This window comes from Marmota flaviventris, chromosome 5 (assembly GCF_047511675.1).
Source record: "Marmota flaviventris isolate mMarFla1 chromosome 5, mMarFla1.hap1, whole genome shotgun sequence".
Taxonomy (NCBI): domain Eukaryota; kingdom Metazoa; phylum Chordata; class Mammalia; order Rodentia; family Sciuridae; genus Marmota; species Marmota flaviventris.
This window is the reverse complement of record NC_092502.1, coordinates 41,069,484-41,086,084: the sequence shown is the minus strand read 5'-3', so window position 1 is coordinate 41,086,084 and position 16,601 is coordinate 41,069,484. Positions and strand designations below refer to the sequence as shown.

Sequence of the window (16,601 nt, the reverse complement as noted above, 5' to 3'; positions counted from 1 at the left end):
TTATTGGATTATTGGATTCTGTACAGTGGCCTTTTAGAACATCTCTAGAACATGACATGATAACATGAGTGTCCTGCTCGATAACAAGGATGTTAAAAACTCCATCCCAGATTCAGCCACCCAGGAAAGAGTCAAGGTCCCCAGACACCAGCTTCCCCTTCCCTGGCCTCTTACCTTCCCGAAATGGCTGTGTTTGCATCTGCAGCCGGATCTTGATGAGGTCCACGGGCCCGCCCAGCCCAACAGAGACCATGCCAGCCACCATGCTGGCTAGGAGCAGGTCAGACAGGCTGTGGCGAGGACTGGTCTCGGGCTCCCCACAGCGGTGTTGGCTGAGGAACCGCTGTGTGTTACTGAAGACCCCAAACACCACTGAGTTGTAGACAGCAATGCTGGCCAGGGGGAAGGACATGCCCTTGAAGAAGCCGAACACCTGTGGTGAGACCCAGTGAGGGAAGCATGAGGCCCAGGGATGCGGCCAGGCCCCCTGCAGGCCACACTGCCCTGGCCTCTGATAAGTCACTGTGTTGGTGAAGAGCCTTGAAGAGGAACCTGATGGGACAGGAGAGGGCTGCTGAAACTCAGGGGCAGGCATGCCTGCCGCTGGAGAGAAATCACTTCTTTTAATTTTTTATTTTTTGGAGGGTACTGGGGATTGGACTCAGGGAGAATTGACCACTGAGCCACATCCCCAGCCCTATTTTATATTTTATTTAGAGACAGGGTCTCACTGAGTTGCTCAGCACCTCACTGTTGCTGAGGCTGGCTTTGAACTCTCGATCCTCCTGCCTCAGCCTCCCGAGAAACTGGGATTATAGGCGTGAGCCACCGCAACCAGCTGAGAAACCACTTCTGCACAATGTTTTGTCTCCTGTGTGGTGGTCTCCAGGCCACCTGCTGCTTCAGTGGCAATGTCTGGGGCTGGCCCATGGGACACCTAGGGAGAAGTGGCTAACCACCATACGTATCTCCTTATTTGACCCTCAAAGCATTTTCTGGTTACTTCCCATGTGCCAGGCCCTAGGGGACAATAAGAAACAGTCTTCACCCTCACTGCGCTCACGGTCTAGGGACAGGGCAGTTGAGGGCAAGGGCAAGGGACAGACAAATTGACAGGCAATTACAGTGCAATTCACTAAGCCCTTGGTGAGGGTTTCTTCAGGGGTACGTGGGTCAACCTGCAGATGAGGGCCCTGAGCATGAATGTCTCCTGACAGAAGTGGCTGAAGAGGAAAGCCCCGGAAGGACACAAGAGCAGCCCTATGCCTGCACAGGGGGCTGAGGAGAGGTGCTGCAGGCTGGGGTCAAGGTCTTTTCTCTACTGCATTCTCAATGAGCACTGCACATGGGCTCTGAGGAAACCCAGAAAATTCCATAGGCCCTTGGAGGAGTCAGGGCAACACCCAGATGCCAAAATAAAAATGTTCTAGGAATGTTCTAAAAAGCCACTGTACAAAATCCAGGTTGTGCACTAATCCAATAATCCTGACCACATATGCTGCACCCTAATTGCCAAAGACAGGAACCTCACACACATATGCACGCGCGCGCGCGCGCACACACACACACACACACACACACTGCTTCTGGCTTTTCCTCCATAACAAGGTCCTTCAGATAACTTTGGACTCTGCTTAGCCAGGAGCTGTGGTACTTCAGAGAAACCACCTACAGTCCCCATCAAAGCCCCAGAACTGGGACACTGGCTGGTGGACTCTGTGGGGAATGGGTGCCAAAATGGAGACAGACCCAAGGGCTGACTTTCAGGGGACTTGGGGATCACACCACATTACCCTGGAACACCAAGTACTAGGTTTGCAGTGCTTGCCCTGATTTCAAAGCAGCCAATCGGGAGAGTTAAATCACACTGATGCAAGATGCCCTTTGTCTGTGGACAATGTCACAGTATTGTAGGAGGCTCCCAAGCCCTAGTGTACTAGAAAAGAGCAGTCGCCATAGATCACATTTTCTGGGACTCAAGGAAAATCTGCAGGAATATCACAGAGCTTGTGCTGACTTTCTGTTTCTTTTTTCGTTTTCCTTTTTTTGAACTTTATATAATTTCTTTATTTGTTCTTTTTAGTATGTGACAGTACAGTGTGTTTTGTCATATTATACATACATGGAGTATAACTTATTCTAATTAGGATCCCGTTCTCGTGGTGGTACATGATGTGATGTTTCACTGTATTCATTTTAAATATATTCATTTCACTTTGAATTTTCAAACTTATTTTAAATCTCTCAAAGAGGGGCCTTAGAATATCACACGGTAATTCTCAAGAAGGAAGCTGATGTGTCTTACAAAACTTTAGCCAGTTTTTCTTTTTAAAATTTTTATTAGTACCTTATAGTCATACATGATATTGGGGTTCATTGTGACATAATTAGAGATGCATGGAATATAACTTTCTCAGTACTTCCACTTTCCATCGTTTTCTCCTTTCCCCTGCCCCCTTTCCTCTATCGTATCAATCTTTCTTCTATTTATTTATATTTCTTTTTAAAGGAGTGCATTACAGATGTACATAAAGGTGAGATTCACTGTGGCATATTCACATATGTACATAGGATAGTTGGGTCATTTCTTTCCATCATTCTTCCCTTTTCCCATCCTCCCTCCCTCCCTCTCAATCTCCTTCCTCTACTCCCCTGATCAGAAAAGCTTGGGTCACATGGTGAACTCAGTGTCCCCAGGCACACCGGGATACATACCTGTGGGCACATGGTTTCCCCGCCACTCATTCCAACTCAAAAACTGACAGGCCACCTTGTTTATGCAGGAATTTTCCACACTGCGGTTTTATATTCCTCAGATTTCTCCAGAGAGGTTACACAGAACCAGGTTTTTCCCCAATAATATTGTAGTAGGTGACAGGATAAGTTAGGGTAACATGTAATATGTGGGGTAAGAAGAGAAGGAAAAATCAGGCCAAGGTGATGAGCGGAATGAGTGGCCTCTTGCCTTACACACTATGTGTGGGAGCCATGACCTGGGCCCCAGCCCATGAGACCCTGGCAGGGATCCCTCCTCCCACGGGGTGGGGGGGACACTTACACTCTCTCTCTTGTACATGGTACGGATGCAGCTGAAGGTGTTCCCGTAGCCCACGCCAGCCTGCAGGCGAGTCTGTGGAGACAGACAAGGACATGGGTCATATGAAATCAATCGCATCCCCATAGCCCCAAAAGATGCCCAGAGGAAGAAGACCCTGCCCACAGTGACCCAGTCAGGAGCCAGGCCTAGCCAGCCTGTGCTCTGTCTTCTGCAGGCACTGTCCTGTTCTAATGTCCCACTCAGTCCTGCTCAGTGCAGCGGAAGCTTGCTTTGCCTCCAAGAAGTACCATGGCCAGTCAGCTGTGCAAAAATTATGGCTGCTGAAGGTCTCTGCCGACTGAGTACAAATATCCAACTGCGGCTCTCTCCTATCAGCCTCTGTCCATCATTCCCACACCTCACACCTGGGAGACCTGCTCTTCTTGCCTCCAGAATCACCACCCTGTCCTCACTCCTCCATCTCTCACCTGGACAAAGGCCTGGCCTTCCCTCTTCCTGTCTCTTTGCACAATCATTCTGATCAAGTTCAAACATCAACGTCACTCTGGTTAAAGCTGTTCAGTGGACTCCCACCAAACTTAAAATAAATTCTACACTCTGCCTGTACCTAGAGAAACCTCGAGTAGAACGTAGAGGACACCTGAGCTTGCCCCTTACCCCACAGGCCATTTCCTGTCCATGCCTTGGCCTCCATGCCCACCACACACACATTCCCAATCTCTGGAGCAGCCAATCTCTCCCACCTCTAGACTTTTCTCTGACTGTTCCCTCCCCTTCAAAGACTCTTCCTCCAGCTCCTGTTCTCTTGGGTCTGACCTTAGCAATGGCCTTATCTGCTTGTTTACATAGGGTTTATGTTGGATTACCCGAATAAGGCAGGGCCATCTGTCTACCTTCCCCTTTTGTCCCCAGAGTTGAGCACAGCCTTGGCACAATGGCTGCTCTGCACTGGCTAACTGAGGGGCTGAATGGTGAAGGCATGGTGTCCTCTAAGGACGGCTGGCTTTGGTGACCAGGGACAGCAAATGACAAACAGAGGGTCTGAGGAAGCCCACAAAATTCCCCAGATCACCTCCCACCCTGGTCTCGGAGGATTTCACTTCTTTAAAGATGCGTAGCTTATTAAATGGTTTGGCGGTAACCATGGCATGCTACACCCATGCAGGAAGGGAGCTGTGAGAGCCACAAAGGAGGAGATGCTGGCCCTGTTCCCACAGCACCCAGGCACACTGAGGAGCTAAGACCCAGGGAAGATGGAGACTCTTCACACAAACTGCTTGAGCTCACCACCAAGGCAAGTAGAGAGGACCCAGGAGGAACACTCATCCTCACGGTGGTGGTCCCCTAAGTGATGCTTTGTGGCATGGAACTTTTCTCCATTTCCAACTTTCCTACAATAAGCGAGGGAGACTTTCATTATTTTTAGCTTATATGGTTTTAAAGATAATTTTAAGTATACAACTAATATGGAATGAATACAATCTCTCAATTAAAAAGTTTTAATATCACAGATAAAGGTGAAACCTCCTTTGGCCCACTCTCTCTCCCTCTGCCCCTCCCAGGAGCGATAATCATGACGAGTAGCATGGCCAAAGGTTTGATTGGCATCCATCTATTTTTATAAACACATGTAGCCATAGGAAATAAGCAGGAAAGGGTATCACATTGTTCATAAGTATTACTTTAATAATCAGGGAAGGGAAATGTATTTATTGACTCCTTCAATCAATATTTGTTGAGTGTCTGCAGCAAAGGAGTCTATTCCAACTTCAGGAAATTCTCAATGGAGATGACCAAGTCTCTGACCTCATGGAACTTACTAGGGCTGGAAAAAATAGTCAATAAAAAACAATTCAAAGGTAAATATGTATGTTCAATGGTGATATGCTAAGGAGACAAATAAACCACAGATAGGAAAGGCCGGGTGGTGATGAAGAAACTCACTTCTAAATTGTGTGGCAAGAGGGACACCGGGAAGAAAGAGCAAGATGGAAACTGGGTTGTCATGTTCTCCTTGCTAAGCAGAGGTCTACCTTAGGATGGGGTGTCCCCAATGAGTACAATGATGACTTGATGTAGACCTTTCTCTATGCCCCACATAAAGCAGGTTTGAGATCCTATGCTGTCTCGTTGTCCCTGGATAACGAATCCACACAATGATAGGGTCCCCAGAAGGATCAAGTTTCCACTAAAGTTGAGAATTCATACTACTTAAGGAAATGGTACATGGGGGGACTTGAACCAGAGCAGAACCCAAACCATAGGATAATTTCAAAGCCATGGAACAAAGGTCTTCCTAGCATGTTGAGCTCAGCATGGCCCTGAGGCAAGTGGCAAAGCCCATGGCCCTAGGATCACCGGTTACAGCAGGAGCTGGCATTTAGTATGCACCAATTACACACATGGCATCTCGTAGAAGTCACCTCACTGAATCCCACCCATGCGGAGAGGCAAGATACCACCCACATTTTCCGGATGAAGAAAGCTGACTCTCTGTATTAATTTCCTATTGCTTTGGAAGTGGCTGAAGCAACACAGGTTTAGTCTTATACAATTCTAGATGCCAAAAATCTCAGCTTCGTGACACTGAGGAGCCAGCGGCTAGCTCCTCCACCAGTGGCCAGGCAGACAGAGGAAGGAGCCTTGACCTAGGACTGCAGCTCAGGTCCCGGCAGCTGGACTCTTCCACAGGTGGGCCCTGGACCTCAGGCAAGTCACTCATCTGCCTCTCCACACCCTCCCATGTCTTTCCATCAGGTTGGGGCCATCTTGCTGGTCACTCTTTCTTCAGCATCTCCATGAACAATGTTCATGACAGCCTTAGCAAGGAGGTACTGTGTGCAGATGTTACAGACAAGAAAACCAGGTTCCAAGGAAGCTAAGTGCTGTTCCCCGGGGTTACGGGAGTTGGTGGGAAGGTTGGGACTGAACTTCCAGTTCTTTAAACTTGCCCAGATCTTTCTCAGTGACAGGTACTCCAGAGAAAATGTCAACCAGAGGGAAGGAAGGTAGTTCCAGGTTGAACATAGGACAGTGGGACACCTCAAGGACAAGACCTGAAAGTCAGTCACATGAGCCCCATTGCCAGTCTGGTGCCTGGGCAGCAGGTTCTCAGTCTGGTCACAGACTAGCTTAAAAAGAGTCCCCCTGAGGTGCAGGGGCAGAGTGGAGAAAAGGAAGGGGCCCCCAAACTTTCTAGGTGATAAGTGGACAGGTTTGCATCTAAGCACAGACAGGGAGAGGACTCACTCCCCTGAGGTTCTTAATCCAATGACTGACATCCATAGAAAGGAGACGGAGACTGGTCACACAGTCGTCCACAGGAAAAGACCATGTGAAGACAGAGATTAGCACGATGCAGTCATGACCCAGGAGCGCCAGGACCGCCAACATGGAAGCCAGAAGAGAGTCCTGGGACTCCCTCAGAGCCTCCGGAAGGGACCAACAACTTGGTTTGAGCTTCCTCAAAATTTTTTCAAATTTTTGTTGTTTTAAGCCAACCAATTTGCAGGAAAGTGGAATAATTGCCTAAGGAAGCTAAGATAAGCACCAGATTTTTTACATTTAAGTCTCTCACACCCTGTGCAACAACAATTTGTTACCAACTCACTTTTCTCAAGTCAGCCTAGAGAAATAGCAGCCCTTTCCCTTGCTCTGACACACAGAGGTAGATACTTGACAAGTTGCTCCATGGTCAGGTGACTGGGGAAGCCACTCTGGACAATGACTGCCCATCTTTTGAGGTGTCCCCGTGATCCAAAGAGAAATTTATACACACCATTTAAGTTTGACGTTTTTAAACACATGTCTCCAAATTTGGTTAAAACCCAGCTACCTATTTTCACACAATGTCATAACTGAGAAAAAACTTCATCTATATAGAATGATGTTGATAAAAATAGTAGCTACCAATTTGAAATGTCTGCTGGGTACCAGGAGCAACACACTTGCCTTATATTTAAACCAGGGATTTGGGTCCTAACAGAAGGCTATGCAGACAGGAAATGGCAAAAAGTAGGGTTCAAACCCAGAGCCTGCGTGGTTCTAAAACCTGTGCTCTTCAGGCTCAGCCCTGCTGCCTGCCAGTGATCACCTTGTCAATTGGCTTGTCAATTGGGACACACTAGGGAGAGTTAGGCAAGTTGGAAAGGATGGGGAGGTCAGGGAAAGCCTGTTCTTCCTAAAGTCATCAAGAATGGCATCTGAGTCTTCAAAGTCTCCATAAGGCCCAGTCCAGGAGAGCCCCCTGCACTGGGCTAAGATCCTGGATAGCCGTTTATTTAGCTGTCTCAAGACAGTGCCTTGCTCTGAACTAAGCTGTGCTCTGAACAGGGCAGAGTTGGAACTACTGGCTAGGAAACTCAGCCTTCTCGCTGTGATGCACTCTTGAGATACCTGGCCTGCCCTAGGGAGACCAGAGAGAACCCAGTGGGCATCCACAGATATCACAGAGGTGTGGAGGACCCTCCACAGGGCTTGGCTTGGCTTGGCTCCAGAGAGTCCTGGGGGCTTTACATCTGGGCAGCAGGTCTCAGCCTTGAGATGCTGGTCAGTCCACTTCAGACCTGAACTTACTCCAGAGCCCTCCTGGTGGACTCTGGGAACCAGGGCCTGGGTGTGCAGGGCTGATGGGAAGAACGGACACCCTGGCTGACCTGCCACCATGCAGTCCTGCTTGTGCCTCTGTCAGAGCACTCTGACCTCGTTTTCTGTGTGTGGCTTTTTGTATCATTTGACTACCTCCCTTTCAGAAAATCCATCTTGACCCCCCCAATATAGAGAAGCCCCTAGTGACTCCTTCTCATCACCTTGCATTATTGTCTCCCTGGCACCTACAACAGCCTACAAATGCCTTGTGCATATATCATGTTCCCTAATCATTGTCCCCTATGAATGTTTGTCCCCTCACTTGCCTCCCTCACTGCTAAATCATCAGACTTAGTGGTCAGCTAATGGCTCCTGCAGTCGGGGACTGGATGGGTGGACAAGTGCCCAGTCTCCCTCCCTCAGTGTCTCCAGTTGGCTCCATTGGCACCTTCCCCTTGTGACATACCCCCCCGCCGGCCCACCCACATACAATAGCAAAGCTCCTGACACAGTCCTCCCAGCCTCCCTGCATGGCTTTCTCTCAGGCACTCAAACAAGTGCTTGGCAAAGGAGTGCTTCGAACAAACCAGACTCTTTATCCTCTTCAATGCAAGAGGCTCCTTCCTCGTCCACCCTCTCATGAGGGTGGGCAACAAAGGTCTAGGCCCTCCTTGGAGCAAACATTCTTCTTAGCCTGAGACTGGCTGCTGCTTCTGCTCAGTTGGTAGGCCTCGAAGCTTCCCCCTGGCCTCAGCGATAGTTGTAGGGCCCTCTGAATCCCGGCCATAGAATCCCATGATGCCCTAGCGTGTATTCCACACATTACAGCCTCACTCCAGGCTGCTTTTTGCTTCCCTGGGGAAGCGAAACCTGGGACTCCCCACTGAAGTCTAAGGACCTACCATCCTGCAGTCCTGAATGTGCAAAGACAATGGCCACAAAACGTCCACCTCTGCGGACCTGCAGCCTCCTCTTCCTCTGGCCCCCTGAAAGATGGACCCCAGCAGCCCATCTTTCCCAGCTATTGTGTCCAGGAAAGGGACTGGGGAGGCTGGACAGGCAGAGCCCCTGGGATGACCCCATCCTTGGCATCTATCTGCAGCAGCCCCCACCCCCTTCAGAAAAGCCACCTTGACCCCCAGGCCTCCTGGTCCCAACTCCAGTTCCTCTGGGTCCCTCTGCTCTGAACACCCAGGCAGATGGGAGAATACATAGACCTTGGCAGCCTCAACCAAAACAACAGAGGACCTCAGCTGACCATGGACAAGGTATGGCCTCGAGGATGGTTTCCAAAATGGGGGGCATCTCCAGAGCCCAGTTCTGACCACTTTGGCCAGGAGTATTGGGGGCGCTGTTCCTCCGGGGGCCAAGCCCACAGCGACCTGACTGGTGGTTTTGAAAAAGTGGCTCTGGGCCATTGTCCTTCATTCAGAAAAACTATATTGGGTCCCAGTCTGTTCCAGGGGCTCTAAATGTAAAGAAACACTGACCAGTGAGGTAGGCTTACTGGAGGCCCAGTCCACTTTGGGACTTTGAGTCCCAGCCCTAATGCAGCCCCTCTCTAAAGTCTGGTTCCTGCCTTTTATCTCTCTCATTGTGTCTACAATGGAAAGCTCGTACTGCTTGGCTCACTGCCACAAGTGCCCACTGTCCAGCACTGGCCCTGCCTGCCATCCTCTTGGTAGAGGCTATTAGCCAGTGTTCTGTTACCCCCGCCCCCATCAGCTCATGCGAATCTGCAGGCAGGGATGGAACATTCACACCCTGCTTTTCTATGTATATTAAGACAAGTAGGATGATCTTCCAGTTGAGAAGAGACTAGGCCTGAGCTCTGACCTCAGAGGGGCCCATTATCATACAGGGAGGAAGATAGTGAGAAAGGAAATTGTAGCACAACCCAGGGAGATCTGGAAGTCAGGAGTGAGAAGACATTATGTATGGCCACGTTCCCAGGTGACTGAGTCCTGTTCACCTCTGGGGACAGAAGACAGGGGTAGGGTGGGGTCAAAGAGCACTCTTTTGTAGCATTTCACTCCTCAGATTTGAACTTATGTGACCTAAGGCAAGCACCGTCCCCTGTCAGAGATAAATCCCAATGTCAGAATGGCCCTGCTATCTCTAGAGTCTTCACATCCTTTATGCCTGGTCAAGTTACAATGGCTCCCACTTCCAACTAGGTCCAAGGTGCTAACCTGACATTCAAGTTCTCTGAAGATTGAGTGCTGACCTGCTTTACCTGGATTCTGACCCAAAGCTGCACCAGGAACCTGACATATCAGCCAAACTGGCCATCTGGCCTTTCCCAAGCATGGATCCTGACATCTCTATCTCAGTGCCTTTTAGACCCATGCTGTCCCCTGTGCCTGGTACATCTTTCCTAATTATCTGAAATTCAACCTTACATTTTGGGCTCAATTGCAACCTCACATTTGAAGCCTTTCTTGATTGTTCAGCTGTAGAGGGACTTGGAGGAGGATATTGGCCATTGTCCTGTCCTCTATTCATCAACTCATGAGAACCTGAGGCAGGGATGGGACATTCACAGGAACAAATTCACCATCAAGTAGAAAGGGGAGAGCCATTCCAAACCAGGACTTCTGGCACCCCCAGACCTCTGAGCTGGAAGCAGAGAGCCTTCCCTGGACCAGAGAATCTCAGGAGAATCAGAAAGAGTGAGCACAGACCAGAGGCTCCAAGATGTAATGGGAAACATGGGAACTGTACCTTGACTGTGTCCAAAGGGTGGCCAACAATGACACTGGCTGCACCTGTGGATCAAAGAATAATATATGGTCACTCATACCTTGGACTCCTGTTTGTATCAGCTGGCTCTTGGAACAGGACAGAGGACTCAGGTATATGGGTTCACTCATTCAGTCGATGATCAGTTGCTACAGAGCTTCCAATGTACACTAGTCCAAGTACCAAGGAAGGCAGAGAAAATGGAGCCAACCTAAATCTTGACTTAAACACCTCAGAGAAGGAAAATAAGGTGCTGAGAAAATGACATGCATATGCAGAAGAATGGATTTAGTTCCCTACCTCATATCATACAAAATATTAATTCAAAATAGATCAAAAATCTAAACGGGAGAGCTAAAACAATAAAACACTTAAACTAAAACATAGGGGAAAAAAACTCCATGACCTGGGATTTGCAATGGACTCTTAAGTATAATACCAAAAGCACAAGCAACAAAAGAAAAAATATAAACAGGGTTTCACAAAAATGCGAAGCTTTTGTGCATCAAAAAACATTCTCAAGAAAGTGAAGACAACTTGCAGAATGGAGGGAAATATTGGCAAATCATATATGTGATAAGGGTCTAGTATCCAGAATATATAAACTCTGACAACTAAGAAAATTATGGGTAAAAGGTCTTGAATAAACACTTCTTTAAAGAAGATATACAAATGGCCCAGAAAGACATGAAGAGATGTTCAACATTTAGGGAAATGCAAGTCAAAATCACAATGACATTCCCTTGTATACCTGATAGGAAAATAATAAGTGTTGGCAAGGATGTAGGAAATTGGAAGTCTTGTATGTTGTTGGTGGGAATGTGAATGGGTGCAACCATTGTGGAAAACAGTTGGATGATTCCTTAAAATAAATTAAACATCAAATTATATAATTACTACACAACCCAGAAATTCTATTTCTAGAGATATATCCAAGAACCAAAAACTAGTACATATTAATGCAGGTTCATGTCAGTATCATTTACAAAAGCCCAATGTCCACCAACCAATGAATCAAGAGTGGTATGTCCATTCATACAATGGAATATTATTTAGCTATAAATAGGAATGAAGTACTGAACATGCTACAATATGGATGAACCTCAAAAAACACATGCTAAGTGAAATACATCAGACACAAAGGCATAATAATTTCCACTTATGCGAATTATCTAGAACAGGTAAATTTGTAAAGAAAAAAAAGCAGATTAGTGGGTTTACAGGGCTGTGGGCAGGGGAGATGGGAGTGGCTGTTTAATGGGTACAGGACTTTCTTTGTCCATGTTAAAAAGTAAACTGAAGCACAATAAAATTTTAAAGCATTTGTTGAGCAAACAAACATTTATGAATTGGACAACTGCAAGGAAGGAGTGGTTCAGAAGCTCCACACACAAGAGAATGACAGAGGAAGCTTCTAGATACAGAGATGCAGCAGGGAAATCATGATCATGTGAGCTCTAATGATGGGATGCAGACTCAATAAATGCATCATTAAGTGGTTTCATCTTTGGGCAAACACCAGAGTGTACTTACACAAACCTGGATCCTGGAGGGTACAGCCTACTGCACACCTAGCTACGTGGCATGGCCACCATCAACTACATGGTCCATCATTGACCAAGATGAGACTTAGGATGTGCAGCACATGACTATATTTGATTGGTTACACAGGTGCTGTCTTAGGTAAGTCCTGTTGGAAAGTCCCTAGTTATATAAGTTAGCTGATTACTTCTGAGTCATCAAGCATCAATTCTGCTTTTCTTTAATATAAGAATTTACAAGAAATAGCCCAAGGCGTTTTACTCATGTTTGCAAATTACGCAATGTTAAGGTCTCTGTTTGAGACCTCACTAACTTTGTCTGCCCAGGGATTCTTCAGGTCTGTCCTGATTTACTTTAATCATCATGAGGAAAATGGTTTAGAACTAGATAAAGGTGATGGTTTCACAGGATTGTAAGGGTACAAAAAATGCCACTGAATTGCACACTTTCAAATGGCTAATTTTACATTATGTGAATTTCAACTCAAAAAGCAAGGGGGTGAAGAGAAAACCCAGCAACTTTTAAGTTATCTATAGATTATTCAACTTTTCTTTGTTTCATTTTATTTGAAGGGGTTGGGGTCAGGCACTGGAGATTGAACCCAGGGGCACTTTACCACTGAGCCACATCCCCTGTCCATTTTTTTTTTTTTTTTTTTTTTTTGAGAGGGCCTCACTAAGTCACTAAGTCACTTAAGGACTCACTTAAGTCACTAAGGCTGGCCTCAAACTTGTGATCCTTCTGCCTTAGCCTCCCGAGTAGCTGGGATTACAGGTGTGCACCATAGATATTGTCACTTTTGAATGATGTTCTTTTAAAGATCCAAAGGTGATAGATACAATGGACCTTTTCATTAAAAAAAAAAACTGTCTTCACAGAGGCCTGTACCATTCTGGGAAGAGCAAGGCCACCTAGATAAAGAAGCCCTTGTGGAAGCTGGTGACTGAGATTCAAACAGGAGCTGTTCTTCCAAAATAAATTTTCCAGTCCAGTGACTTAAGAGACAATGGCTCTGCCAGCAGAAGTGATTTAACCAAGTCAGCTAAGTCAGGGCCCTGGAATATTCTGTATTTACAGGGACAGAGAATTTAGCTAATCCTTTGGTCCAGGTCTTCCTGTCCTCTCTCACCTCATCCTTATCCCTGAACTGGGCAGTGGCACAGAACTGATGGTCGGTGGAGGTCAGAAGAAAGCCTGGAGCCTTCAGTCCCACTTTGCAGGACCCCTCCCAGCAAGGTGGAAGGAGCTCTGGTCCTCAGGCTGGGAGGCAAGTCCCCCAGAACCAGTGCTGGCTTCCCTCTGCCTTGAGCACAGTTCAGCTCTGGTCTTGGGTCAGTGTCTCCCTGCTCACACTCATCAGCCCACCCATCTGGAAAGCAAGAGGTGCCAGATTTTTTTAAAATGAGATTTGGGGGTCAGTAGTTTCCAGATCTTGGGATCTCAAAGACTTATATAACTCCAAATAAAACGTGGAGGTTGTTATGGGGAAATTTTTCCATACAAGGTTGTTAACAAACACAACAAGTATAGACAAGTCTGGGAGTTACCACCCTGGCAGTCAGACCCTGGTGCCCAGTTGTCTGGGTCAGAATACCAGTGCCCATGTTAGATGCATGGCCTCAGGATTTCTTTGTACCTCCAATCTGTAAAATGAGAATGTAATAGTACCCACTTCATTTAGGGTTATTAGTAAAGAAATATGTACGAACAAATGCAAGACACCCCACTTTTCAGGATTTAGCTGCTATGAAAGATCCAGGAAAGGCAAATTTACAGAAGGCAAATTAGTGGTTGTCTAGGGGGAGGAAGGGAAGCAAAGCTCAGCTGTTAATGGACTTGAGAGATCTTCCTGGGGGTTGACAATGCTCAATAACTCATTTATAGTGACGGTTGCACCACTTGGTAAAGTTGCTAAAAATCATTCAATTGTACACTTGAAATGAATTTTATGATAGGTAAAATTAACTTCAATAAGCTTTGCATAAACCTCAGTAAAGTTACACCTAGTAAGCATTCATGTGACTACCTTCACCATCATTTCAGGCAGGCAAAAACAAATAAACAAACAAAAATAAGGGCAATCTCAGAATTGTCTTATCAGAGGTCTGGGTTCCTCTGCCTCAGCCCACCCTCCAGGGCAGTTCTCAAACCCAGCCATCTGCAACTCTACTGAAAACTAAAGGGGCCATACAGGGAGGGGTCTCCCCTCTCTGTCTACCCCTCCAAGTGGTTGAAGGACTGTTCAAAGAGGGCTTGGGTATGTCAAATGGGCCTCTGGCTGGTCAATTTAGGAGAGGCAATTCTCAGCCCCACCCACAGGCTCCTGTGCCAACAGAACTGGGTGCTGTGGAAAAAGCTACCTCTGTCCAGGAAGGTGTGTGCAGGACCAGTTGCCAGCTACCAGGGAAAACATCAGAGGCCTGCTAGGTGGGAGGGGAGGACCTGGAGTCTTATCTGGTTTGTTGATCTTTTTATTTAGTGCCCCTCCTTTGGGGGAGGGGCTGAATTTAACAGCATCTCTTTTAATTTTTTTTATATTTTTAACAGCATCTCTTTTAATTTTTTATATTTTTTAACAGCATCTCTTTTAATCTTGGGCCGGTCAAAATAAAGGTAATTTTTTTTTTACAATCAACAAGGTCCATCAAACGTCTACACTTACTCCCTCATACTTGAGAAAGGAGGAATACAGGCATTTTAAAAGGAGAAGCAAGGAAACTGGATGCACCTCTGGCCCAAGCAACCCACCTGAGGTCCAGCAGAGCAGCTCAGGGAGTGATGGCGAAGGGACCAGTAGGCCCAATAGTGCTAGGAAGGACCTTGAAGTAGCGCATTGGCTGAAGGCTGACCACTGCTGAGAACAGGAAGGGTTCCTGCCAGCTGTTACTGAGCACCTGCAACCTGGAGCTCCCCTCCCTGCGCTCTGCTCCTTCCAATCCGGGCTCCCCCTAGAGCCAGCCGGACCTTGCAACCCCTCACCATCCCGCGCCCAGGATTCAGGGTCCAAGCGCCAACTCGCAGCCAAGTTCCTGCTAGCCACGTCCCCAGATTCAGGTGCAAACCCGTCACTGAAGGGTGGGTGCCCGCCAGGGAGGCTCCATTGGCTGTGAGCTCTACGGACTGCTTAATCATTACCAGATCAAACTCCTCGGATCCTAAGGTTGAAGCAAATCAGCTCAGGGTCAATCATGAAATCAGAGGAGTTCCACTGAGTAGCCAGACCACCCGAGAGGACTCGAGGGCTTCGAACCAGGGACGGTCCCCGCACCAAGGCGTCGCGGCAGCCACGGCGCGTGAAGGAAGGTGCGGGGGGCAAAGTTTCCAAAGCCAGAGGACTTGGTGCAGTGCCGGTAGCTCACGCTCCGGTCCGCGAGTGTCCCCTCGGCACTCACCTCCGATCCAGCCCGCGGCAAAGTCTTCCAACTGGAAGCTGCTCATGGCTGCTATAGCGCCGCTCGCCCTCCCAGAGCCAGGGCAGTGCTCACTCAGTGCCTGCAGGACATGGCCCGCGGGGGCCAAGTGCTCTGATCAAAGTGGGAGTCTGGAGCCCTCTGCGGGTTTTACTCCTAACCCGGCGTCCAAGTCACCCGCTGCGCAGGCTGCCGGCTCACCTCTCTAAGTGCTCCCGGGCAGCTGACATCACGCCCCCAGTGGACCTTAAAGGCGCAGCACTCAGGCAGGATGAGGGTGCGCACCGCAAGTCCCAGGTCCAAAGAAGCAAGGGCCACCAAATGGAATTCCCTTAGCCCTCCCTACTTCTAGTCATCCTCTCCCTTGCCAAGTGCAGAGCCTCAACGCCTTTGAGGTGAAAGTGCTCGCCTTAGCCTGAAATAGATCACATTGCCTCTGACACTGGAAATGACTTGAGGGATATTTTTGCAAAGTTCAAGGGAGGGAAGTTTTATCCAAGGTCAGGAAACATTTGGTTACAAACACCATAGTCTTGCTGTGATAGGATTATTTACCTGTGGGAACATGTCATCCTGTGCACGAGCTGAACAGCACAGAAATAATTTAGAAACGCATTCTTCATTATTTGAGGAGCTAATTAAAAGCCACAGATAGTTTTGCCATAAAGTACACAGAACACATGAGTTTCCAAATGAGTATTAGAGTTAGGGAACCCCCTCAACTCCCGGGACCCCCCCCACAAACTCTCTCTGCATTCTCCAAGACCTGTGGGTTAAGAAACTCCTCCCCACCCCCATTAGTAAGTAATGAGATAATGTGTGGAAATCACATAGCTTTAACTCACCTCTAAATAAATACTAGCTATTATGGATGTCCAGCATTTTCTGAACACTTAAATCATGCCTTATTCCCTGTGCTGGATTTACTCTTTAGAGTAGCTCTGTGAGTTCTGTGCTATTAACCCCACATCACACATGATGGAAATTACTATATGTTCAATGTATATAATGTGTATATATCTCAAACTACATTTTAATCTTTTAGCAACTGGCCTAAATTAGGATGTGAAAGTTTCCACATCTGAATTATAGACTTGGCTGTCTGAGAACAGATTCCAGCTTATTCCTGAAGAAGTGGCTTTCATTGGGAAAGGCCCAGGGAGACCTCCCCGATAATGGAAGGTCCTGCAACATTCCCGCTGAGAGCACACAGCCCACTGGGAAGGAAGCCCTACATAGGGGGAATTTTTCAGAACCCTGCT

General features: G+C 47.5%; 1 protein-coding gene across 1 annotated transcript in view; it reads right to left on the bottom strand.

Moving 5' to 3' along the window:
- Slc25a48 (solute carrier family 25 member 48) overlaps positions 1-15,502 on the bottom strand; it is a 40,658-nt gene extending 25,156 nt beyond the window's left edge. The window contains exons 1-4 of the mRNA XM_027940998.3: positions 15,322-15,502; positions 10,370-10,413; positions 3,059-3,130; positions 175-433 (exon numbers count right to left, since the gene is read on the bottom strand). Coding sequence (XP_027796799.2) covers positions 175-433; positions 3,059-3,130; positions 10,370-10,413; positions 15,322-15,367 — 421 coding nt within the window. The 5' untranslated portion in view covers positions 15,368-15,502. The remainder of the gene's footprint in view (positions 1-174; positions 434-3,058; positions 3,131-10,369; positions 10,414-15,321) is intronic.
- Between the last annotated feature and the right edge of the window lie 1,099 nt (positions 15,503-16,601).